General features: G+C 38.8%; 1 protein-coding gene across 4 annotated transcripts in view; it reads right to left on the bottom strand.

Annotated features, from left to right (window-relative positions):
• Nucleotides 1–1,643: 1,643 nt before the first annotated feature.
• EBF1 (EBF transcription factor 1) overlaps nt 1,644–27,228 on the bottom strand; it is a 326,168-nt gene continuing 300,583 nt past the window's right edge. For 3 of the 4 annotated variants that reach the window (XM_077823771.1, XM_077823772.1, XM_077823773.1), the window contains exons 12-16: nt 15,173–15,238; nt 14,366–14,543; nt 12,880–13,059; nt 8,020–8,214; nt 1,644–2,822 (exon numbers count right to left, since the gene is read on the bottom strand). In XM_077823771.1, coding sequence (XP_077679897.1) covers nt 2,791–2,822; nt 8,020–8,214; nt 12,880–13,059; nt 14,366–14,543; nt 15,173–15,238 — 651 coding nt within the window. In that variant the 3' untranslated portion in view covers nt 1,644–2,790. The remainder of the gene's footprint in view (nt 2,823–8,019; nt 8,215–12,879; nt 13,060–14,365; nt 14,544–15,172; nt 15,239–27,228) is intronic. The other variant, XM_077823774.1, reaches the window with a different exon arrangement.

The following is a 27,228-nucleotide window of genomic DNA, read 5'->3' as shown; positions in this document are numbered from 1 at the left end:
ATTTCCACTTAAAGCCATATTCCGTAAGGAGTAGCATCCTTTACTTAGTAAGAGACTGGGGTCTTTTTCAGGAAGATTTTGATAAATTTCCTTTCATCTGATCACTGTAAATAGCTGCAACAAAACATGCTGTTCATGAATCTTTGGACTTTGAAATAAAGGCCTACGAATGTACATGGTTAACATGGACGTCTAAATGGCTACAACTTAGAATGGAGTTCTACAAGACCAATCAAGGGTGTCACTGGACAAAATATGGCTTTAAATTTGATTACATTGCCATGCTGTTGCTTATTATGTGAATTGGAATAATCGTTTCGAGTACAGAGAAGCAATACATTGATGTCTCTCACATTTTCCAGTTTTTTTTTTATTTGCCCTTCCCCCCCGCCCCAAAAAGATCACACTGTGACTTTCTAGTGAAAACCATTGCAAAATTCATACAGGAAGCATGCACAGTTGCAGCATCGTTGGAAATGATTTCTTGCTCTACTAGAAAAAAGTTACATTGTCTTAAGGTAACAAAAACAGTTCTTTTGTGCTTTTCAATTCCTTTTTTTTTCTTAGAATGTTAGTGATGATTGACAGTTCTGGTGCACAGTACAATGTACAAGTGAAATGAATATGATTTGCATTGTTAAGGCATCCAATCTGCTGGTTTATATTTATGTGAAAGACAGAGAAATATACAAGCAGACTTAAGAAAGAAAGTATTTTCATTGAGTTCTATGAAGTTTCTCCCCATATTTAATGCACAAAAATGCGTCACTCCAAAGAGGAGAGATCCCATGCATATTAATAGAGTAAAACAGCATTGTTTTTTGTTAAGCCTCAAAAGCAAAGGATATTTTTTAAAATCTACATAACTAAATGCTACAAGAATAATATGCTACTTTTTGCCATATATTGGAAAAAACTTCTTAACTTACAAATAATACAAAAATAGACAATGGCTTTTAGGTGGAAATAAAAAAATGAAGCATGGTTTAAAACAATCTTAAAAAAACCCTATAAATGAAATGTTTTAAAATCACATTTAAACAGCTAATACAACGGTGAGTGACCAAACAAATCAGCACTTTTCACATAGCAAACGTACACAATAAAATAAACTGGGGATGGAGGGGGAAAGCAATGTACAAATTCCAAAGATAAATACATTATTTATATGGATATTTTACAAAATCCCCTTTAAAACAAACAAACAACCCCCCCCAACAAAACAAAAAAGCTTTTTTTCCCTTTAATTAATTTTGCAAGTCTGTGCAAGCGAAAGGTAGTGAGCTCTTTTTGCAAAATATGCAGTAACTTTTTGTGACATTGAAAAACTGTCTTAAGACATTAAAATGTATAAATAGAACAACAACTTTGGCAAAAAATCACAAAAAATCTACAGTATTTATAACTACATACAAAACACAACAGCAAAGAAAAAATATCAGATAATGCATCTTCAGAGCTTTGCTGCCTCTTTGATGACTAGTTTTAAGAACACTTCCCAGATAATGACAGCAAAATTCCTGTAAAACAGAACCTATGGTTTTGATTTGAAACCTTCCTCACAGCCCTTCCCCCTCCCACCCACCTGCAAATTCAAATTCATGTTTCCATTTACTATTCAAAACCAGTTACCTGTTGCTTAATATATTATGCTATAAACTGAGAGGGTCGGCTGATACAGCAACAATCCTAGCGGGAGGCTGACAAAAAACGTGTGTGCTTCTAGATCATTGAGAATGTAGAACTGCAGACGAGTCAATTCTGGTTCTGCCCCATAGAAACAAATAGATTAAACTGAGGAGGAAAATTTATGATTACACCCAACATGTAATAATGGCTTGAGTCCGTGTCTTTAGACAGCGACACACAATCCAAAGGAGATTTGTATGCACAGTTCAGGTTATGCTAAACTCAAGGGAGGCCACTCATTTGGAAAGATTCTGATATAAGCTAAACAGAGAGCCATGCTAGTCTAATTATGCAGTTTTAGCATTATATCCAGAGGCACTGGGTTTCAGAGTTAAAGACGTCAGCTTACGGTATTCATGTCCTTAGCTACACTTTCACCAACTTTTCTCATCGCATTATTTACACAATTATTTAGTCTGATATTAAAAACAGAGGTTACAAATTCTCTCCCTGTTTTAAAAGAGCAGATTCTTAGTGAGTGGTATCTATTTAATTAGAGAATGAAAAACGTGTCGGATTAGCAAACCATCCCTGGATAAACAACACATATGAGCCGACTCTTAATTAAATGGCCATTATTCTTCTAAAAAAACCTAACTGGCACTTCTATTCTGTCCCTTACTGACTTGTTTGTAAATGTTACCACTTCATTTCCCTTTACACAGCTTTAGAAAAGGGTCATAAATTAAAAACATGAAGTTTCATCTCTAGTGTCCCTTGCAGAACTGTATGATTTATAAAAGACAAATGGCTGTTGAGTTAAATCAAGCTTTAAAAAATAAAACAAACAAAAAACAAAAACCAAGAAAAAAAGTGGATTTTCTTTATCAACACAGAATAAATATATCTCCCATATACTTGGGATGGACAACTCAAATCAACACCTTGCAATTGCAGATTCTTTGTTAATTTCGGTATTTGCAAGGATGGTGATTTTTGTTTTGTTTAAAAATCTGCAGTTATTGTAAGATTCCTCTTTATTTTATTGTATTTTATTTTTTTAAAAAGGCCTGAGTAAAAAGTTCCACTCTGGGACTTGTATCAGATTTCTCTCTGAAGCAGAATTCAACCTCTTCAACAAAATTCTTCAAGGCAATCCTTTCACATGGGAGGAACAATCATGCCAGATATAGCTGTTAAAAGGAGAGGAGAGGGAGGGAAAAAAAGAAAAAGAAAAGTGACTTCTTTGCATCATAACTTCAATTCCAAAACCCTCACTACATTTACCAGTCAGATACTATCTATACTGGGAGCTGAATTCATACACAAGTGTCAAACAATAGAAGTAACAATATATGCATTAAATACAAAAGGTCTGATTCTGATCTCATTGACACTGGTGTAAATCAGGTCTAACTGCTGGCATCAATGACATTTTTCTAGCCTAAATTTAGCATAATATCTGAGCTCAGACTCAAACCCTTTTCAGCTCTTAGATGCAGAATTTGGTTGCTGCTGGCAAAGTAGAGAAGGCCTAAACTGTGAGAACTTTCATAAATTCTGTTAATTTCTCAAGAAGAACAGAGATTTGTGCCCTGTATGGGCATACAGCTATCATCCCACATGCCAGCTGTGTATGCAAAAGCCATAGTCTGCTGCCTTACGTACAGTAACACTGGATCCTTTTCTTAGCCAGCTTTCCCAGACAAGATCGTTTCAGTATTCAAACCCCTGAAGAGTGGATGGTCAAACCTATCACTCAGTGTTTCTGGGTTGGGCTGAGGATACATTTTGCTGTTTTGTGAGAGAGTTTAGGAGTAGGCCAGTATGAGCCAATACAGATCCAAGTACTACTGAGAATGATGATACAGGATTGAAACATCTGATCCACAGGCTGACTGGGATCTTTGCAAATTAGAACAGCAGTTAAGCCTTTGGGAAATCAAAGCTTTAGACCCTATCACTTAACTAATGGGAGCCAGCTGAGAAGATGGATTTCCTCCAATAGGCTATTTTATTCGGTTGTTGCAGCTCTGCAGAACTGATAGGTTGGCAACCACTAGCTGACCCAGGGTGGACATGGTGCCCACCTATGCTCCTTTCCCTGATTCTCTCAGACTGTGGCACACACGGATTCATTTAACATTTTACCTATTTAAAAACTTGTTGGATATTGACATTACCAGCAACTTAAACCCCCTACAGAAGAAAGTTCCAAGTTAAAGCTGCAATCAATCCTTAACCCGGGGTTTTTTTTTGTGGGGCCTCAGCATCATGGCATCTTATGGGCTCACCAAATCTTTAGGTGCCTCTTCACTACTGGGATGAATTAAGAGTAGAGTTTTAGTCTTAATTTAGATTTTCGTCTCTTTTCTTTGTGTAAGGTGATTTTACTGCATTATATATAGAATCATAGTCTCTTTTAAATTATTTTACAGAAAAACATAGACTTCCTCACAGTTTCACCTCCACCTTTGTCTCTTTTTGTTTACCAGGAACCACACTCCATCTACAACCTGTACAGAACAAGGGCACATCTAGTGGCTGAATGGTATACTGCAAGCATGCAGTGTGGTAGCCATGTTGGTCCCAGGATATTGGAGAGTCAAGGTGGGTGAGGTGATATCTTTTATTGGACCAACTTCTGTTGGTGAGAGAGACACGCTTTTGATCTTACTAAAAGTAAACATCATTACAAGCGGCAGTCACATAGGTTCTTCATGAATGTTATAACAGGATTGCATCTTTGAAAAGGTAGTTGTATGATTATTTGCAAGAGGATATAAAATGCATACTAGACATCAGGGTGGCTGCACTTCTTGGGTGCATGATTTAAACACCAGAATTGCCATCTCAGACATGTGGGCAAATGATTTCTTAGGGAAGAATTCGGTCCTGTGACTGGTTCTAATTCATTGTACTTTAATTACAGCTGTATGCACTTGATAAGAACCAAGCCAAAGTGAAAGACTCGCAGATTTGGGGTGGGGAGGGAGCAGGGAAATGTTTTCTCCACGAACACCACCATATGTGCAAGAATTACAAGAATAATCAGTGCAGGGAAAACAGTTCAAGTCAACTGCACTGATGAAATGAAATAAAATGAGAGAAGGGGAGAACGCAAAACACATCCACGGATGCTGTATGACATTCTAAGAGGTGACATGTTCCAATTGTCCAGCTGCATTTCTGTTCTTTGAGTGTCTCAGCCAGCAATGTTTTTGCAAAGGACAATTGCACTAGGAATTCTGGTAAGTGGCTGGGTTGTATCTGGGGCAGCTTTAAAGGACTTAATTTTTAGGGTTTCCCAAACTAGCTGCTGTAGTTTCACCCAAAGTTCATAAAACCAGGGACGATGCTAAAGAAATAACACCAAGTTCGCTCTGCAGTTTGATCTCAGAGAGAGGCGAAGGGTGAGAGCAGCCTCACTGGAAGCCACTACTCCTCTTCCTATGCAGGTGGGGGGAAGTTGAGGGGAAAGGAGGGAGTGGGTGGGGTCTTGATTCTATCTCCCTCTCTCCTCCTTTTGTCCCCCCCCTCCCCACTCTGGTCTTCTCCTGGGGCAGTACTACTATGGGCAGCCCCCTAGGGGGGACTTGTGGGAACTCCACAACTGAGCCTTATGCAAATAATCACAACTTCTCACTCTAGGACTGTTACATTTCCTGATAGATAGATGCAAGAGATGCACCTGGTGCGAGTGAAAGTGAAATGATAGAAAAGTACATCATATAAGTAGGTTTTCAAGGCATCACTATTATTCTTATTGAGGAGCTCTGATATTCTGAATTAAATTACAAGTCAAATGGAGAAAACGACATCTTTTTTGCCTAAAAGCCTTGGCATTTCCATTCTGCCAGGTCCTCATTTAGATTGTGCTACTTTTGTTCCTTAAGTGCTACGTCAACAGGGCCATGTAAATTCTTTCAACTGCAGCATGCCATCGATTCTGAAAAAAGGAGAGATCAGAGGGAAATGCTGTAGGAATGAGATCAGACCTCCTCTAAAAGGAGAGAGAGGAACAGCTTCTACCCATGGGCATTATTTCTGCCCATCCCATGCTCATTGTATCTGCTGTTAGCAAATTACAGAAATAATGTATTTTGAGTTTTACAAAATTGCTCAGCAAAGAGAACAGCAGATCAGCATGGCTGCTGTTCTAGTGACTTCTGCTACATAAGCAAAGCTTGATTGCTTTCTGGTGTAACCAGAAGCCCAAGAGAGATAAGTCAGTCTCCTTATACATAGTTGTTTATTTAAGCAATAAGACACAACAGGCACTGCATTTCTGAGCGATTATTGCATGCCTCGGGTGGTGTCATAAGGCATGGGGCTAAAGGCCATGTGTCTTTAACTCACCAAGAAGTTCAGTGGTGCCCTAGAAATGAACTGTTTCTCTTGGTGTCTTATTCTTATTATGAAACTGAATTGCTAAATACAAATTAGGGAAAATACTTAGATCGGTGTGTTTTCTGGATGTGACATAACAAGTGCAATCCCCAACTGCGACCAGTGCTCTAAGCTCATTCCATAATTGCTTTTCATAATACAGTAGGTGAAATCTGGAATTCTGTGTGTGATGAAGTGAAAAACAATGATTTTAAAAAACCTCCTGCTGCTTGTTCTCTTTCCTCACTCCAAAGCAAGGGGGCGGGGGAGGGACAGAAGAAACACAAACACTCAAAAGCCCATGTGAGCCAACTATCGGTTTCCAATTTTTATTCACAAGGCTAAATAGTTCTAGTTGATGCCGTTGCAAATAAATGCTGTTCAAATCTGCAGCACGCAGGCAGTGACAGATTTTTAAAACCAGCACATTTTCTGTGAGCCAAGGTTTAGCTGTCGATTAAAAACCTGGTTGTGTTTTGTTTCTAATGTGTTAAATGAGGGGTTTGACTGACACCTCAAAAAAGCTACTAATTCATATGTTCTAGTCTTGTAACTACTTATTTCAGCATAAGGATTTATACCCCCAATTTACCAGTCAAAAGTACACTGAATGCAATGCTTATCTTTAGCCGTGATAGATGCCAGTTTTTATGAATGAATTCTTTCCACTCTACATGCATATAGATTTTATTTTGTGAATGATGCCATCTCAACTCTGATTGCGAGGCAAGCTTCTCTCTCCGTTGGAATGACAGAAGCTGTGGCATGACACACAGATTCTTTAGGACATGATACACATTTTGAACAGATCATTCCGAAACAAGCCCTACGTGAAATGGGTTTAGTGATTAAAGGGTTTATTCTCCACTCAATACGCTTTATCGGAGTTGCACAGGCACATGGAAAGGAAAATGCCCAAACCTGAGGTCTAAAGTACAGCATGCATCACAAAACCTTTCCACCTCTGGCGTAGTCTGAGACAGTTGGCTGCATCTGCTTATGAAAACCCCTCAATCTAAGTGAGCATGAAAACGTACACATCTCAGCATGCTAAAGTGGCGTACAGTCATTATAAGGGAGGGTTAGGCACCACATTGTTCGCCGCACCAAACAATGAAATGGGCAGTTCTGTTTCCTGCAGCATCCCCAGTGCTGACTGTAGTTTAATCTCCCATTCCCTCAGTCTGCATGAACACATGATTACGTACTTATGTAACCATATTAGTATATTTTTGAATTAGAGAGCTAGGGACATAGAAAATAAGAAGCTCCTGTATTACCAACGGCCTAAGAGGCTTTCAAAGGGACACTGCATCATTTAGGAGATTCATTGGCTTACAAGAAGTCCATTAATCATGAGGAGCTGTTTGCCCCATTATGCAGTAAATTGGGAAATGCTGCTTTTAGTTAGGAATGTGCCTTGTATTTATTAAAGGCAAACATATGCACCAAGCTTTGCAGCTGTCTATGTACCGTGAAGCCCTACAGCTCTTGCGGAGTCAGAAGGATTTCTGCATAAGAGTACGATGACAAAGGAAAAAAAAGGAAGGGAAGATTGAGTGACGTACTTCAGGAGAAGGCCAGCCCCTGGAGAGACCCTGCAGTGGAGTACTTGCTAGAGTCCACAAAAGACTGGTCTGATAATGGACGACAACAGGGAATAAGAGAGGAAAGAAAGAAAAAGGATGGTATTAGTAAGCGGAAATAGTTCTCGTTTTTATCAAAACACTAGATCTGTGCTTTTAAAGCCACAGCATCTAAATTCAGTAGGATGAGTAGAGTTAAAGAAAGGGCATGTTCCCAGTCACCTGCTAGGCACAGGGGGATGGGGATAGATTCCAGTTACTCTTTACAGGAGTAAACTATAGGCCAGAGACCACAATAGCCCCATCAAGCTCCATCCCCTCTGCCAACGCCTAATTAAACGCTGTGCGTAATGCAGCGCCGCAAGCTCGCGGTTTCAAGAGGAGCGATCTTCCTCCCCAGGCTGATCTCACCTACCTTGCAGGCTATTGCCGTTGGTGCTGGTACAGGTGGGAGGTGGGGAAGTCTGCGGTCTCACGACAGGGGCAAACGCACTCTTCTGCTTCACCGCTGAGACCATGTTGGCTGGTGAGAAGGAGAAAATCCCGGAGGAACTGCTACAGTTTGATGGGAGACTAGTGGAGGAGGCCATTGTTGGACTTGATGGCACGACTAGAAGAAAAAAACCCCAAACCAAGCATTTCTTACACTGTGAATTCACGAGCAGACACTGGGAAGAAAAGATTCCTGATTCCAGGATGCACAAGTCCTGATTTCAAAAGGCCCTGAGACCATCCACATCTCCCCTTGACTCCAGTTAGAGTCCCGCGTGCTCAGCACTTCTGAAAATCTGGCACACAGTGTATGGCCATCACCACTGAAAATCTCACAGGCCTGACTGCCTAATACTTCATCATGAATCCTAATAGGCAGCAGTTTAAAATAAACCAAAGGAAGCATTTCTTCACATGACGCACAGTCAACCTGTGGAACATTTTGCCAGAGGATGTTGTGAAGGCCAAGACTATAACGGGATTCAAAAAGAACTAGATAAATTAATGGAGGATAGGTCCATCAATGGCCATTAGCTAGGATGGGCAGGGATGGTGTCCCTAGCCTCTATTTGGCAGAAGCTGGAAATGGACAACGGGGATGGATCACTTGATGATTATGAATGAATGTTCTGTTCACTCCCTCTGGGGCACCTGGCATTGGTCGGGAGACAGGATTCTGGGCTAGATGGACCTTTGATCTGACCCAGTGTGGCCACTCTTATGTTCTTAATCATTGTTCTTGTCGGTGTGATAGACTCCCCCTTTTCATCCAGCACATTACTTTATTATTATTTTTAAGCTACTTTAGCTGTGATTAGGACAAACCTGTAGGACTTACTTAATGTGACAGATCATGCCAGTTCAATCACTGAAGGGACAGTATAGTATTTTAAATGGAAACTTGGATCTAGGGTCATATTTGGAAAGTCCAAGCCTTTCAACTGGACTGGGATACCAGCATTTCAGGGAGCCCATCTTTACAGCGAAAGGGGTCTGGAAAGATCTGCAGTGTTTCATAGAAGCCTGCAGAAGATCGGAGCTTGTGGCGCCCATCCAACCTATTTGACAAGATTCAGCTGAAGAGCACCAGTGGCTCGGATTTTTCTTTTATTCCCATTGCATGGGTTGGGGCTGAAAAATCGCTATTAAGAGGGTGGAGAGTTAAATGAGTCTCCTGATTTGTGATTTGTTCTCTGGGTCAGGAGGGCTAATGGCAGAAGTGACTTTCAGAAGATTCTAAAAGTTAATCGAGCTGTATGCAGCACGTTAAACTGCAAGATGGCTGCTGTAGTAGCTTCATCTATTTACATTTACTCTTTTTGATTCTTGGAACTAGAACATAAAAACGTAAGAGCTTCCATATTGGGTCAGACCCATGGTCCATCTGACCTCGTATCCTGTCTCCAACAGCAGCCTCTACCAAAGCTTCAGGGTAGTGTACAAAACAGGGCAATTATGGAGTGATCCACCCCATCTTCTACTCCTGGTTTCTGACAGTCAGAGGTTTAGGGTTGTCCCAAGCATGGGGTTCCGTCCCTGACCATCTTGGCTAACAGCCATTGATGGACCTGTCCTCCATGAACTTCTCCAGTTCTTTTTTGAATCCATGTATGCTTCTGGCCACCACAACATCCCAAGGCAATGATTGCCCCAGGTTAGTTGTGTGAACAAGCACGTTGTATTAAACCTGCTGTCTATTAATTTCTATTGGGTGACCCTGGGGTTTTCTGGGAAAGGGTAAATAGCACTTCTCTATTTACTTTTTCCACACGACTCATGATTTTTATGAACCTCTATCATATCCCCCCTCAGCGTCTCTTTTCTGAGCTGATTGGCCCTAATCTTTTTAGTCTCTTGTAGGGAAGCAGTTCCATACCCTTGATCATCTTTGTTGTCTGTCTGAGAACCTTTCCCAGTCCCACTCTATCCTATGTAAGATGTGGTAGTAATTGCACAATGCAATTTTCTAATTGTGGGCATCACCCCTGTAAATCCTGCTTCCCAAGGGTACCTTCTTTGCCATCCTGATAGGTGAATTCCACCTAGCCTATCTCAAGATGACCTGTGATTACTGTGACGATGCATTCTCATTTATAAAGGCCGAAATCAGACTGTTCTCTAGCTTCAAAGTGTTAATCAGCTTTGGGAAGCCTTCTTCTTCTCAGGACCCTACTGGACTCCTCCCAGGGCCATCATCAGAGTACACAGCATCACAAACATCATTCGTATTTCTCATCTGGCCAATGGGTGGGTGGGTTAGGGTGGTACGGTGGGAGGATGGGATGGCTTTAAGGGGAAGGGTTGGATTAACAAATCATATGTTGGGTGATATTTAGGATACTGAAAACAGGGACTTGTTTTTATGACAGTCAGGTCAAGAAAACCTCCTGGCGGATCTGTGACCACACTCTGGATATCGAGAATGCTACATTTTCATTCAGAGCCATGGGCCAAATGCTCAGCTGGTGTAAATCAGTGTAGCGCGATTGTCTTCCAGTGAGCTACTCTGATTTATATCAGCTCAACATCTTGCCCCACTTACGGTAGTAAATAGACATCTTCAGATTTTATAAACAGGTTCAGAATATTTTTAAATGACGGCAACATTTTCATGTGTGTCTGATTTTTAAACCCCCCCCCCTTTACATTGCAAAGTTGACACAAAGGAGGTTTGATTTTTAAATGGCTGAGTACTTGAAATCCTGTTGGTTTACTGTACAATGCAGTTATTGTCTTTGGGTCATGGATTTATCATGTAGGGAGTTTGTTTTCATAAAAATACGTCCAAACAATTCCAGCTAATACAGTATTATTGGACTCCAGCCTTGAACCAAAACAGAAAGGGACCTGTTTATTCTTATTGTTCCTCTGGTTTAGAAACTATTTATGAACATGAGTGGATTATGAATAATTAAATATTATAGGAAAAAAATTCAAATCAGCTGGGCTTTGGATTATTATTTTATTTGCATTTATGCAGATAAAAATCATCCCATCTGAGTCCGTATATGAGAATCGGATATCATATTTGTGAAACACTGAGGAAATCAATTAATGGAAATTAGATGTTCAAAGTTTTACAGTCTGACAGATATAATCTAGTCTGAAGTCACTTGGTGTCTGCAAGCACTTGTTAAGGAAGAACAATCAAAGCACCTAAATTGAATTGCTACTATGCAGCAATTAGTTTATTGATTTAATTAAGAATGGCACCTTTTAATTTTCAGGTCATGATTGAAACATTTTCTGATTGAATGGATTAGATATTAACAGAATGACAGATCTACCACAAAAACCTCCGAAAATAAAAACAGAATAAAGCAAACATTCAGGACTGAGATGTGAAGTGTTACTCCAAAGATGGCTTTATTCATAAATATGAAATAATAAATTGCATGAGTATTTTTAATGGATTACAGGCATCTGTTTCCAAAAAAAATATGCCTCTTTAATCATGTTGCATTATGAATTTAGAGCATACAGGTTCTGTTATAGGAAATTTAGGTTAACCAAGAAAGAAAATTGATAACATTAAAGATTCCATTGTTATCAGAGTACAAGCGTGATACTGATTGGGGATTCCCCGGTTACAAAGTGCTAGGTTTGTAGGTGAACATTTTTTTTGAAATATTGGGGAGCTAAGCAGCCGAGGTAATTATTTTTAAACTGAATTGTTATTAGTTCCTTTTCAAATCTGCACTCACTGCATGCATTTAACTGTCATTCTGAATATCAGACAACTTTAAAATTATACGTGTTGATATATTTAGCACCCCACATGTACAAAACACGTTAGGGTCTGACCCTGCAAAAAAATCACTTGCATGACTAGTCCTTACAGACCTGTTCTGTCACTGAGTTTGCACTGATGCCAGCGGAGCTACTCACAGAGTAAGCTACTACACAAGTAAGCTCCCATTAGTTTCTACTACTCATGTGCATAAGGTTTTTCAGGATCAGGCTTGTAGGCCCTGATCCTGTAAACTCTTATGCACATGAGTAGTTACATTTACGAAATTGCTTACACTTGCCAGCATGCTGAACCTTACACACTTGAGTAGTTCTTTTAAAGTCAATGGGCATAAAGTCAATCCTGTGCATAAGCATTTGCAGGGTTGGAATCTCAGACTGTAAGCTCTTTAGAGCATGGATCAGATGCTTTTACGTGTTTTGTATCTTTGTGGCACTCTATAAACACTTAATAAAAATAAGCTGAATTCTGAGACTCTTGCTCAAGTTTTACTCCGTCCTGAGTGAAGTCAATATAATACTGAGCAACGACAAAACCATCGAATTACGGCCTCAAGATGTGACCCAATGACAATTAATAATTGCTAAGAGGGGTGTTGGCATATTATTTATAAGATAAATACCAACCCTTGCCAAAGTTACAGGACCTCTCTTTTCTGACTTTGATACCTTACTGTTGGAACAAATTAGGTTTCATTTAGCAAAGAGCCTCAAATTCCTTTCCCCACAAATAACAATCTCAGTATTGATGCTACAAGTTTTGACAAAATCCAGAAGACATGAAGTCATTTACGTGATCTCCATTTTCTAGAATTAGCAGCGTTTAAGGGAGTGTGTTCTTATTTACAGGATGCAAAAAAAGTTTTGAAGAGAGAGATTATTCTTTTTCAATCCCGCACATTCTCCCAAATAATAATAATAAAGCAGAGCAGTGCACTGATAGCAACACTAAAAAGTGCTTCAAAACGCCAGTGAGTCGCCATTTCATTCTAATGAAAAGCTGCAAACTGCAGAAGTGTCATATAATACTCACTGGCATAGGGAGAATTGGCAGCAGATCCATTGAGGAAGGTTGGAGAACCACCTAAATTTGACATTCCAGCATTCCCATAGCCGTTCATGCTTGTTGTGACGGAGTTGTAGTTTGTCTGCTGAGGGGTGGTGCTTGGCACATACCCATGAGGTGACACACTGCTTGAGTTGCGAGTAAAACCTTTTTTTGGAGAGGGGAAAAAGTTAAAGAGAAGTATTTCTAAACATCGCCCCCCCAAAAAATCTGCTAAACTAAGACAAATGATGCAAACTACAGTAAAATACATGAGGCTTATTCTTCAGCGGTTGTTGGTAGGAGATCAGAGATAGACTTGGTGTATACATTTGGCCACAATTTTCAAAAGTGAACAGCAATTTTGGGTGCCCAATTTGACACAAGTTAAAAGGACTCATTTTCTGAATGTTCTGGGTGCTGCCCTCCAAAAACTCAAACCCCTTTGAAGTGTCTCAAGTTGGGCATTCAGAAATTAAGACAACCAAAATCACTAACCACTTTTAAATGTAGGGGGTAAGACCTAGATAAATGAATTCTCTGAAGTTCTAAGATACCTGAATTCATGGTAGAGATGTAAACTAGCTGCAAAATTTAAATCCAGACCCAATTCCGAATTTCCCACAGAATTGTGGGCAACAGGGTTGGGGAAATCATGTCTGGATGTAGGATTAGTTTTTAGACCCTACTATACTGAACATACAAAATACATTTCCACTTCTGAGAGATAAAACCCAAATGTTGCTCCCTGTCCCATGGTGCCTTGGCAGAATGCATGTTACATTCTAAAGTTATACAGCTATATTCATGTAATGAAAATTGGTCTTTCAACCTTCCAGGAGAACACCCCTTTTTACTGGCTTTACCACCAAAATATATTTCAAACTTCATATTGGGACAGCTGGTCAAAAAGTGGGAGAGGGAACTGTGAAAGTATTTGCACAAATACTTTTTTGAATTTGACAAAATGTGAGAATGTTTTTAAATTCAAAAACTATTATCTTCGCTCTATAGCCAATTGAAAGCGGGGGCGGGGGGGACAGAGAAATATCAAGAAAATGTCTTTGAAAATCTTGCCTGGGTTTTTTTTATTTTCAAAATTTGATCAAAATTTTAAAAATAGTTTCCAAAGTGGGTTTCTTACTTAATGCAAATATTAATGGGATACTCTTTCGTTGTAAGGAAACGTTTTAAGGCCCCAATTCAGGAAAGCCATCCCTTGTCAGGAAAGCATTGCTTAACTGCTTTCTGGAATTGGGGGCAAAGTCATTAAGCAATCTATTATCCCTTGACAAAATCATGCATGATTCAAGAATCACGCATGGAATACGCAAGAGGATCATTCACTAGGCATGCTCCTTGCATGTTATTAAACTTTGAATAACCAGTTCTTGATTGACCTACATCCTTAGCGCCTGATGCTCTGACATTTGTCAGCATAGAAGAAAAAGAAGAAGCTATTTCTTTCTCTGACCCTGATTGGTGGCCTGTGAGGCTTCCGAGACGTTAACTGCTAGCTGACCACTAAAGGAATTCACTCCCATCATTCCTGCATGGACTGACGTGTTAGCAAGTGCTGGGAGCTGGTTGTGATTGCGGGGAACACTGTAGAGTGCTTCTGCAATATCCGCTGCTCTTTTCAGAATTATCTCCTGGAGCGGGGAAAGGAACAAACAAAAAGGATTGTCAAATTATCTTCCAACAAATGCAAGGAGATGTGTTATGTTAAATGTACTAGATAATGGATGGCTCAAAGGCTCAGATTGGGTGGTTTGTTTCTAAATCAGTGGACTGATTCCACCCAGATAGTTAACGACAGTACATTGTTAATGTCTGATGATAAATACTGACCTCTCTGGGAAAGGAGTTGGAAGTCTCAGTCAGGTCCACTTCCCAGTGGACAAAAACAATGGCACCCTGATGGTTATAGAGGCCAAAGTCTGACTGGGGATGGAGCCTAAACTACTCACTCATTTCTCAGGGGTAAGGCACTTGCAGATCACAGTGGCAGGGCAAGAATCTTACAATGTTGCTGCCCAAATTATACGTTTTCTGGCAACCTAGGATAAAACTCGTCATGGCTGAGAAGCCAGCTGCTTACATGAGCAATAAATTCACACACTTCACTCCCCAGCCCAAAACACCAGACCAGCCAAAATGTTATGTTTTCTCATATATTTGTCCTCCTTTCATGCTGTAACAACATGCTTATACCCTTACCCATCGCTCCCGGACTAAAGCTCATTCGGGTTTTAGAGCTGCTCCAGTAGAATACATTTACCTGGTTATTATGTGGCATACCATAGAGTGCTTCCACTAAATCAGCAGCCCTCTTCAGTATCACTTCCTGTCAACAGAAAAACAGATGTGCTCCTTGGAATTCAATAAACACGAAGTAGGAAAAACAGCTAGTTAGAATCTTTTTATATTGTTGTATCGGTTGCGTTATTTTTTCCAGCCAGATAGTCTTTACAAGCAACAACTCTCAGCACGCATCAAATAATGTTAAATCACTAGTTCATCCTATTCACACACATGTTTAATCAAGTCAAAAGGGTGAGAGTCATTGATGCTGCAAAATAGAATACATCACTCAATTGTCTCTGCCATCTGTACTATAAACCACTCATAGGTTTATTGCAGAATACAATCCTGAGGTCATTTACTAGATTACTGCAATCAATGTCATTCAGAGCATGTTATGCATCCCTTAGATGTGTTTATTTCGTTCTTAATTGTGTATCACAGGAATTGTGACCTTATCAGACAGGCCACAGTCCAAGGATATCCAATCAGTCCCATACTACTGATAATGTAACATTCAACTTCTATGGTTTGTATCATTGTGTTATGGGCCACAGTCATGATCATGTATGTGCAAGGGCTGCACAACAATAATATTATGGAGAGACAGAGCAGGATTGAGAAGGGACTGCTGGCAAAATTCCATACATGGAAGCGTAATTTAAAACAATCCGGGATCTGGTTCTGAATTTGGGGTATAACTCTACCTTTAATTTCCTTGTTTGTCACTTTCTCCATCTGCTCCTCTGTTTATCGCTGTTGTGGTTCTCTATGATCATATGTATTAGGAAGAACTCTTCTTTCCTCCTCTCTCAAACTCTGTTGCTTCCTTTAGTATTTTCTAAAGGAAATATTTTCTGACATCTGGGTAATACCATGTCTCCTTTGTTTATATTTTTAAGCATGCAAGAAGTCAGGCTAACAATCCCAAAAGAAAATTTTTAACAGCATCTGCAAAATTTAGACCAAAAGCAATCTTCCTCTATACGATGTCAAAATATCCAGCAGATCTCTATTGGTCTGAAAAAAAAAAAAAACTACCCGTACTCACTTTCCTAAATAAAAATGATGTTTCTTCTTTTCCCCATAGCTGAGAGTTTATCTAATATAGAAACATGAAGCTGCATCCAAATATATATTTCTGCAGGAGGTTTACAAATATAGACGCAGCGCCAAATCTTAGGGTTTTTTTAATACTTTTGTGTAAAGTTAAAAAAGTTTAACTTAAAATATTTTACACAATAGCTATATTTTATACCGAAAAGGAGCAGTAATGTAGCATATATTGTACACTCTGATCAGAAAATAGAGATATAATTGCATTCATTTTGCTGTCACCATAACCTCTTCAGAAATCCTCGAACAACTCTTCAAATGACAAGCTTTTAGATGCATATTAGCATTTTTTTCAATTTTAAATTCTCTATAATATAAGATAAAACAGTTGTCATACTGCAGTAACTACTTATGACATATATAATGTCCTAAATTCAAAAATGAGATGTAGGTTTTTTGAACTCCTGGTAAACATTTAGGCTTGCCTTAAGTTGCTATACATCCCCTTTCCAAAGCACACATTTCAATTATTTTTCACACATGAAGCGAAGTGCATTATATAATTGATGGATTTTTGAATCAAGACATTTGAAACAGTTTTCGAACAGTTACGCAGCTAAAGCCTTTGTCCTGTTTTATTGTTTGGCCATGGGAATTAATAATTGAATAGTATGCAGAGAGAGTGCATGCCGTACCCATGCAGAATCAATCCATGTTGTTTTAACAGAGCCACTAAAAAATTGACCACCCTTATCTGCCTTGCATTAAAGATTTAAACTAAAGATCTTCTTGTCAAATTTTGTCTTTTCCAGCCCTAATTCAAAGTCAGGAAGCAATACAGAGTCTGCAAACTGTTTGGGTAATGCTTTTAGCCTAATATGCCAAATTATTAAAAATTAGTCAATCTCTCCCCAACCCATCTTGGTCATCTATGTAATGCTGAGCTAAAAATCCTTTGGACTGAGTCTGAGCAGAGATTGGAAGAAGAAGAAGAAGAAAAAAAAAGGCCAGTGCAAAGCTCAAAACATGAGATCTTACTGCTGCATCACGTAATGTCAAACGTGTTCCCACTATTAAGGAATTGGAAGTTATTTGATCCCATATCATATTGCATGTAAATAAAATTAATTTTCATCATGACTTATTTAAGTACATTTGACAAGTGGCACTGAACATTTCCAGCTCGTCCCAGGTTATTTTTATAGCATTTCCAGAGTCTGTAAATGTGAGCTTCATGCTTTTTTAAACAACATTTTCCGACAATAAAAGGCTTTCCTTGTATCTGACATTTTCAGATTACGCAAGGCGGATGTTACACAAAAGCTCCTTTGTCAGGTAGTGGTATCTTCTACTCCAGAGCTGACCATAGCTCTTATACAGACAAACTCGTCTTCAAAACATGCACAGTAAAATGCTACTATATACATATTTTAAAAATATTAGCTTGTTTTTGTTTTATGCCATTGAAAACTTTTTCAGATCTGCTTAAATTACCAATGGTGCTAAAGTGATTATTTCAAATACAGAGGAGCCCCCCAAATCCTCCATAAGTTAGAATAACAGACCTTGCAAGGGGCTTGGATTGCGGTGACCAGAAAATTGTTCTCACCTCCATGTCATTACGCTCACAGTGAACCAGCCCCCGAGCATGTTTGTGTTCAGGATCTAATATATTGCCTTTCAATCAGAGTGAGAGCCACCGAACACATAGACAGAACATGACGAGCAGGTCAGGAAAGCAATAAAGATTTTACAGAGCTGTCCAAGGTGCTAAATTTACTCAATAATGGGTTTGGCACCATAGTGTTAACCTCTCATTTACTACCAGTTTGAGGGACTAAATTGAAGTAGCTGACTTCATTTACCTTGAAATGTATATTTTATGACATTATGTAAGTAGATTGAAAGGGCACTGCAGTTTTAACAATTTAAAGGCTAAAGCATGTTTAAGATGAAGCTTCAATATTTATTGTATGTTGCACTTAAAGTATATAGAATATTAAAATGTATTGATTAAATTTGTAAAAAGTATTATAAAAAAGGACAGCTAATATAAAAGATCTCTGTCTTTAAAAATCAACTTGATACTGTATGTTACCACTGCAGTGGTGATGAAAGACCAACAGACTTTTTTTTAAATTGAAAAATGAGTGAGACTGGCACGCTACAAAACAAAATCTCATGCTAAGGTTAAGAGTTGATGTCCCATATACTCTTTTGTTCACTGAAATTCTTCTTTGCTCTCATCTTGGGAGCTTAGATTTTCATGCTGTAAGTGGGCATCGTCTAACGGGCCATCTATTTGAATATGAAGTGAAAATATTTCTTGAGAGACAGAATATGACTAAAGCAAATATCTCATTTATGGAGGCATTTGTAAGGAAAGAGTCACTCTTCTCATTATTCTAAAAGTCTCCCTGCTTTTGGTTTAGAGTAAATGAGTACACAGAAATTAGCCTGTTCCAGGATAAAGATTTTCTTGCCTTTTCTTTGAAATAAGCATTATTTTGTTGTTAGGTGGCTATGCAATCTAAACTAGACCCAACTAGTCTCTAGTTGGGGGGGGAGGGGTTGTTTTTAACAGAACCAAAGGCCTTCTCAGCTCTCTTTCTTCTTGAAAATACTGGTAGATGTTTACATATGTGAACAGCAGCAGAGTCTCAGGCCTGGAAGCCCTGTAGCTACCTGGTCCAACCTTACTGCAGGAAGGATTTTATTATCACAGCAGAAGGATTGCGCTTTTGGAACACAGAAGGTTAAATTCAAACTAAATCCACTTCTGGCTGAATTTATCTAAAGTGAATACTACAGCACTTGTCCAACTTTATTTGTTCAGCTTGTGATGTGAGTAACTCTCCAACAGGAATTCATCAGGACCATGACATTTAGTTTAAACTGAATTATAATCTCATATTAAAAAGTCTAGTGCTTTGTCTGCTACGCCACTTGTCTTCAGAATGAATAATATTTTCCATATATGGTTCACTGGGGTCAAATTTCATCATAACGACCAGTACGTGCCAGGGTTAAGGAAGATGTGTTACCATTCTTGATGACCTCTGCTTACAATGTTGCAATTAGTAAAAAGAATTATGTATCCATCCCAATGTGGACTATGGGTTTAACTGATGTCAGGGCACTGTTGAGTATTTTTAGCATTTTAAAAAGAATATTTAATCTAAATAAATCAATTACAGAATGTTTGAGGGACTTGTTAAAGCCACATGAATTTTGTCCGGCAGGAGCTGTCCACTGTACATGATGTTCATCAGCCACATACCGTATTATTTAGTCTACCAAAGGATTTATGTACTTGCCAAAAAAAAAAAAGCTGTTCTAGCAAATCATGAGGCATTTATCTTATGTGTTGTCTAGATATCATATCGTCTTCTAATGCTCTATTAGCATTGTAATACAAGAGAGAGCTCATTCATCTTTGGAGAGGTTACTCATGGATAATGATGTCATTCATACTTCCTCGACTCATCTCTGACCTACTGGCTCTGCCTACTAACTTCCTGATTTCATGGGAATGACAGCAGAAACCCACATGCAGAGCTAAAATGCTGAGTATAAGTTGCCAATTAGCTTCTTCCCTTGAAAAGTCACATTCTGAAATTTCAGATTAAAATGATGAATATTAAATTCTTAATTACTTGTTACTATTTTGCGATGGATGAAGTGGCAGGTGATGCTTCCTATGGATACTCTTACAGTGGGCTAGAGCTAAGACCACTTTGTACATTTAAAAAAAAATGTACATAGATGTATTATTTCCTCACAATTTACATATGTATTCTGGTTCCTAGGGGGGTGTGTGTGTGAGAGAGAGAGAGAGAGTGTGTGAATATGTGTGTGTGAGAGAGACATAATTATAAAGCATGAGAACGCCTTTCTGTGTAAGGTGCACCAAAGAAAACTGATGTTTGGGTAGACAGCCAATAGGACTGCCAGTTAGGACATCACAATTCTGAACTGCCAGTCCTTTAGCTAAACGTACAGGAGACTCAAAGCCATGCTACAGCTGCCATCTCTATGGACGTGCATCTCAGTGCATCTCTCCAGATCTATACAATGCCCATTTCTTTATCTCAGTGTTTTCAACATTTGCATGTGAAAAGAAAAATCATTTGTACAAGCAATTCAAAATGCAAAGAGATTTAATCCACTTAAAAATGAGGGGAATGTGCCAATTTAATGGGACTGTAACTATCAAAAACACAACAGTGTAAAATGGCAGGACACATCCTCGAGTAGACATCACAGTCGCACAGAAACTAAAACTTGACTGAAGAACAAACAAAATCAGGGAAAAATACTTCCATGTTCCATAACTGAGTCTTCCCGCTGAAGACATGAACACAGAATAGCTTCTATAAGGACCAGAGGGCAAATGAGGAAGAAAGCCAACGGGTAGAAAAAGTGTCTGAGATAAAAAGGCACAGCTTAATATCAACTAGAGGATGGAATTTTACCATGCTTTTGCTGCTAAATTCCAATGGCACGTTGGGCACGTTCCAATAGCACATAAGGCCCACCCTGGGACTAGAACTCTGGCTTTTCCAAGCTTTAACAGTCTCAAAGGCTTCCACCCAAACAGAGGATCACAGCCTAACTCTAGGGCACTAAAAACACGGATGCATGACCTTACCCACCTGCTCCACAATGAATCAAGCCTATAAATAAAATATAGAAAGCCTATATGAGGCACCAAAAAGAATGAATGCTGAAATCCAAAAGCATGCAGATATCTAGCCTTAAAAGATGAGACTCAATGATGAAGACACCACAAGGGTGACAAATCCATAGTAATAGAGAAAAAAACACCCCATTCAAACAGTTCTCAGCTGCAACTACTACAGTCAAAAAGAGGAAACAAAATAACAATGACAGTCCGTAAGACCATCCTTGTGAGTTTATGTTCTTATCTATGTCTCCTGTTAATTCTGCACCCTAGATACCAGAAGAGTATTGGCCGGCCTTGTTAATCTAAAACACATGTGTTTACATTCCAGGTGGGGTTTGGCTGGGCTATACCAATGGGCCGCACACCCAGCTGCTGGTAAAGATGTTGAACTTCAGGGTATGTAGTCTGGGTAGATAGTAATGTGGGACCCTTGGAATATACTTATGTTTGAGAGCATGGCTGCTCTCAGTATATTATCATCAACTGAAGTATCTGGCAAGTAATTAGGATAGCTCCATCTCTAAGAGCGGAGGAAGTCTTCATTGGTGGTAGGTCTCTAAGTCAAAAAGAAGAAGGTGTCTAGAGGAGAAAACTTAGTACCAAATATCACTCTGCTAATACGAATTCCTCTCTTTGGAGATCTTTGCCAAGATGACATTTTAAACTCTCATCTTTCTCCACAAGATATTCCCCTTCTGCAGGGCTTTGCCTCTCCTGCTCAAACACAGGAATATTGCATCTTGCCCCAAAGCCGCCTTCTCAGTTTATGGTTTTACCTCTGCTGCTATTAAAGTCAATTGCAAGATTTCCACTGGAGCAGCTTCCCACCTTCTCTCTCCCCCATCTCTTTCTACCTTATTCTCTATTGCAGACAAAGATTACTGCACAGTCTGAGCAACATCCAGCTCTGTGAGCTAAAGCCAGAGCTCTTTAGTGATGTCAAATTTTAATCCATGAGGTCAGCCTCCTCCATCTAGATCCTCTAGCTGGTAGCTGCCATTCATTATATTTCCATCCATCCAGATCTTATACTACTTGAGCTGGAAGATGTCCATCCTATTTGGAACTTGTTAACTGTTGCTTGAAGGAACTGCCATCATCAGAAGCTGAGTGATTCTCTGGCATCTTTTACAGTCTCTCTTTCCTGATTATCAGGAAAAGAACACACTGCAAGGAAGTAAAGAAGGATATCCTCCATAGAATGTTGCATCCGATGAAGTGAGCTATAGCTCACGAAAGCTTATGCTCAAATAAATTGGTTAGTCTCTAAGGTGCCTCAAATCCTCCTTTTCTTTTTGCGGATACAGACTAACACGGCTGCTACTCTGAAACCTCCATAGAATGTCAGTCTGAAACACTGGTAAGATTAGGAAACAGTACAATTTTTCGTATTATAGAGAAAGCTCTACCACTGATCTCTAGAAGGTAGGGACTCTATCAACAACTCCATCTCCTTAATTATGCAATCCAATCTTCCATACCATGATTAATTTGCCAGGAAGGAAACCTTGGGTGCCCCTAGTGGATCACTGGAACACAAGGTAAATGGTGTCCAAATTAAAAATGGGTAAGTCCAGGAGTGTTCAACTCAGTGGCTCACAGAACACAACCATCTTCCTGCAAGAGAATGCCCGGCTCCCATCAGAATACAGTGGACCTGATTCTATTCTCACTTATATTACCTGCAATGGGGTTATTCCTCATTTACATAGGTGTAGCTGAAAGCATAATTGGACCAAGTATTTCTAAAGTTTAGAATGTTTTTTCTACCTGAAATTTAAAGGATTTGAATAGCTATATTTTAAATTCATTTCACACAATGCATTGCACTTGCATTCACTGGGTGATGCATGCAGATGTACATTTTCAAAACAATGCAAAATCAGCTCTGAACCTCATTGCTTTGAAAATTTATCCCAAACTATTTGTATTGGCATCTAGTATATTTTGAAGCAGATGTTACTCACTGAGTTTATTGAGGCTTTAAGGTTTGCTTTTCCTTTTTGCATCTGTAAGATTTCCTGATAGCTCTTAAATCAGGTTCTCTCAATGGTAATAACTTTCCTATTCCTTAAAAACAGCTGCAGATGAGAGTGGCCAAAAAGGAAAAGTGTTGTTACTCTTGCTCTTATCTTGATCATTCTATACCCTGTATATTTTTGGAAAGTTGTCAAAGTTCCTTTATGGAATAATAAGAATGTTTTGAATTATTTGGAGGGCATGGACTTATGTAAACATAAAAAGAATTTGATAGGAATGGCATTGTGAGTGCCTAGACGTTATATTGTGAGACATTTGATAAAAAATACAGGGCTAGCTCTTCCACAATTGCTTGGAAGCAATTTTTATATCCTATTAGAAAGAATTATGAAAAATACTTGGGGCCAAAGTTTCAAATAAGATTTGTAATTTTGCAGGTGTACATAGTAGAATATAGAGAGACGATTAACCTCTTTGTGTGTGTGAAACATATTTGCACTTGCAAATCAAGTAGGTTGAAATCTCTATTTTATCCATGCACAATTGTTTGCACGAAGAGGCCAGGTTCAAATCCCCTTTAAAATGCTGGCCCTCCAGGTCAAATCAGAAGTGTAGTGGGTGACATGGTCCACTTCACTGGATTTAAGTCTATAAAAGAATCTAATTATAATTAGTATTACAAGGCCAGATCTTCAGCTAATGTCTATCAGTATAGCTATCTGGCATTCAAAGTGTTAATTATATATGAATTGGTTTTTACTTAATTATTTCATCTTCTGAATTTTGTTTTTATTGGTGTATTTATCTTTACGAATATTTGCTGTCGATATAAAAAACCTGTATGATTGACTAGATATTTTCCAGAAACAAGATATAAACTCATCTATATGGAATTCATTTAAAATCCCTGTAAAACAGTTTTAATGAAAATAAAAATAACGTAAGAATGAAGTACTAAGATGAGAGGAATTGTCACTTTTTTGGTCCAATGGTGAAGAGTTTTTGGGTTGTAAATCTACCATAAGAAGAGTTTCTAGCTAGGCGCTGGAGAACATGTTAGCTTTTAATGGTGGAATGAAAAGTGAAAAATAAGCAGCACTGAGATTTTGACCTACAATGATATTCCACTATGTTCTGCCCAGAGCGAGTGCATAAAAATGTTGAAATAGAGACTGAAATAATGTTGATTGGTTTTAGCATTACAGTTAAAACACAGCTCAGTCGTAACCCCTACAAATGAGTACGTTCACTTACATTTTATCATCAGTATAATTGAAAAAAGTCTCTTGAAAGGGGCATTCTCATTACAATGAAGGACCACTTCAGACCCAATTGAAATGAAAAGAAAGAACGTAGATTAGGTGTAGATACCAAGTGGTAATTTCTAGGAAAGCATAAAATGCCAAATGTGTAACAATTATATTTTACAACTATGTGTTCAAAGGACTTCATAGTACTTTATGGCATAAAGAGGCTTTAGCTCAAGCAGAAGTACTTCAGTGAAGTGCTTCCTAGCTTATCTTGTTAAAAGACTTTTTCAACTTTCTTGCTTACAGGAAACGAAAGACTCCCTCCCCCCCCCCCCCGCCCCATACAGGTACTTAAACACATCGTGCAGTACCCAGTCAAATGCTTTACAGAAGTCTGCGTCTATTACATCAACACTATTACCTTTATCAGCCAAACTTGTAATCTCATAGTTAGTCTGACAGGATCTATTTTCCATAAAGCCTTGTTGATTTGCATTAATTACATCACCCTCCTTTAATTGTTTATCAGTCAAGTCCCGTATCAGCTGCTCCATTATCTTGCCCAGGACTGACGTTAGCCTGACAGTCTTATAATTACCCAGGTCGTACCATTTAGCCTTTTTAAATATTGGCACAACAGTAGCTTTCATCCAGTCTTCTGCAACTTCCCCAGTGCTCCAAGACTTATTGAAAATTAACATTAAGAGTCCAGTGAGATCCTCAGCCAGCTTTTTAAAACCTTTTAGATGCAAGTTATCTGGACCTGATGCTTTAAAAATGTCTAACTTTAGTAGCGTTCGTTTAATATCCTCCAGATACTTGTAGAATGGAATGGGTGTTATCAGAACAAGGAGTAATGGTCTCAAGTTGCAGTGGGAGAGGTTTAGGTTGGATATTAGGAAAAACTTTTTCACTAGGAGGGTGGTGAAGCACTGGAATGCGTTACCTAGGGAGGTGGTGGAATCTCCTTCCTTTGAGGTTTTTAAGATCAGGCTTGACAAAGCCCTGGCTGGGATGATTTAGTTGGGGATTGGTCCTGCTTTGAGCAAGGGGTTGGACTAGATGACCTCCTGAGGTCCCTTCCATCCCTGATATTCTATGATTCTATGCTCACCATTCAATGAGACTGTATCATCTGTTTTTGCCCAAATACAGAATAGAAATATTTACTGAAGACTTCTACCTTTTCTGCATTATTGATAGTTCTACCATTTCCATCTAGTCATGGGCCAATACCATTGTCCAGATTATTTTTGTTTCTAATATACTTTAAAAACTCCTTATTGTCCTTAACTTTCTCCTTGTATCTCTTGGCTTCCCTTATCAATTTTTTTTTTTTACAATTCCTAACTTCTGATTTATATTCATTACTGTCAACTTCCCTTTTCCCCCCCCATTTGTTATATCTATGCACACACACATATACACACACACTTGTTTTTTTATAGCTGCGTTCTCTTACTCTCTAAACCAGGTTGGTTTTTTTTAACAAGTGTGGCCTTATTCCTCAATTGTGGCTTTTGGGGCATCTAGTAAGGTGTTCTTAAATGATTCACAATTACCATTCACATTTTTCTGATTAAATTCTTCCTGCCAGCTGATTTCAGTTGGATAAAGTATAGTTCCCTTGACGGCTCTGTGATATGAAAATAGGTATCACATTTCATACCAGACAAGGCTCCATTTTCAGTGGTGAATGAAACAATCACTGTTTTATAGTTGCTCTCAGAGTTGATTGGAAAAATACCAGCAACAAATTTCACAGGAATGTTTCAAAATTTTTACTGATTTTCCAAAATATCTCAAAAATTCAATAATTTTTTTCAAACGTCAAAATATTTCAGACAGCTATCAGGCAAGATGAAAGCCCCAAAAATGTAATGAAAATGATCAAATAGAGCCAAGATATTTTTCCAGTTGAAATGTCAAAAACTTGAAATTTAGAAAAGTTTGACCAGTTCCAGTCTGCAAAGTGCTTGGCAGTCCTTTGGGCTGCAAGTCAAAAAAAGCGAACAGAATGTTGGGAATCATTACTAAAGAGACAGATAGTAAGACAAAATCATGTTGCCTCTATATAAATCCATGGTACGCCCACATCTTGAATACTGCGTACAGATATAGATGTCCCATCTCAAAAAAGATATATTGGAATTGGAAAAGGTTCAGGAAAGGGCAACAAAAATGATTAGGGGTATGGAACAGCTTCTGTATGAGGAGAGAGAAATAAGACTGGGACTTTTCAGCTTGGAAAAGAGACAACTAGGGGGATATGATAGAGGTCTATAAAATCATGACTGGTGTGGAGAACGTAAATAAGGAAGTGTTATTTACTCCTTCTCATAACACAAGACCTAGGGGGTCACCACACGAAATTAATAGGCAGCAGGTTTAAAACAAACAAAAGGAAGTATTTTTTCACACAACACATTGTCAACCTGTCAAACTCTTTGGCAGAGGATGTTGTGAAGACCAAGACTATATAACAGGTTCAAAAAAGAACTAGATAAGTTCATGGAGGATAGGTCCATCAGTGGCTATTAGCCAGGATGGGCAGGGATGGTATCCCTAGCCTCCGTTTGCCAGAAGCTGCGAATGGGAGACAGGAGATGGATCACTTGATGATTACCTGTTCATTCCCTCTGAAATACCTGGCATTGGCCACTGTCGGGAGACAGGATACTGGGCTAGATGTACCATTGGTCTGACCCAGTATGGCCATTCTTATGTTCTTAAGATACTATATCAAGATAAAATGACGAGGATATCATTAATGAGCAGACCTATAGCTCATCCTACTGTGGGGATTAAAATAAAGATGACTTCTGAAATTCCTGTATCTTCAGTACTGTGTATATGAAACAAAATTACATTACATAGGGTGGCATAGCTTTATATAACATTCCAGTGTACCTTCTCCATCTTCCACTGTCCAATATATTAACGTGAACACAGATCTATCATGAAAACAAAGCAAAAATGCATACCCTTGTTTACAGAGATAGCATGAGCGTGTACACTATTGTACTTAGAAGATGTTTCAGTCCAGAGGAGTTATATCAC

Source organism: Eretmochelys imbricata, chromosome 8, assembly GCF_965152235.1.
Source record: "Eretmochelys imbricata isolate rEreImb1 chromosome 8, rEreImb1.hap1, whole genome shotgun sequence".
Classification (NCBI taxonomy): Eukaryota; Metazoa; Chordata; order Testudines; family Cheloniidae; genus Eretmochelys; species Eretmochelys imbricata.
Note: the sequence above shows the minus strand (reverse complement) of the source record. Positions and strands in the feature narration are given on the sequence as shown.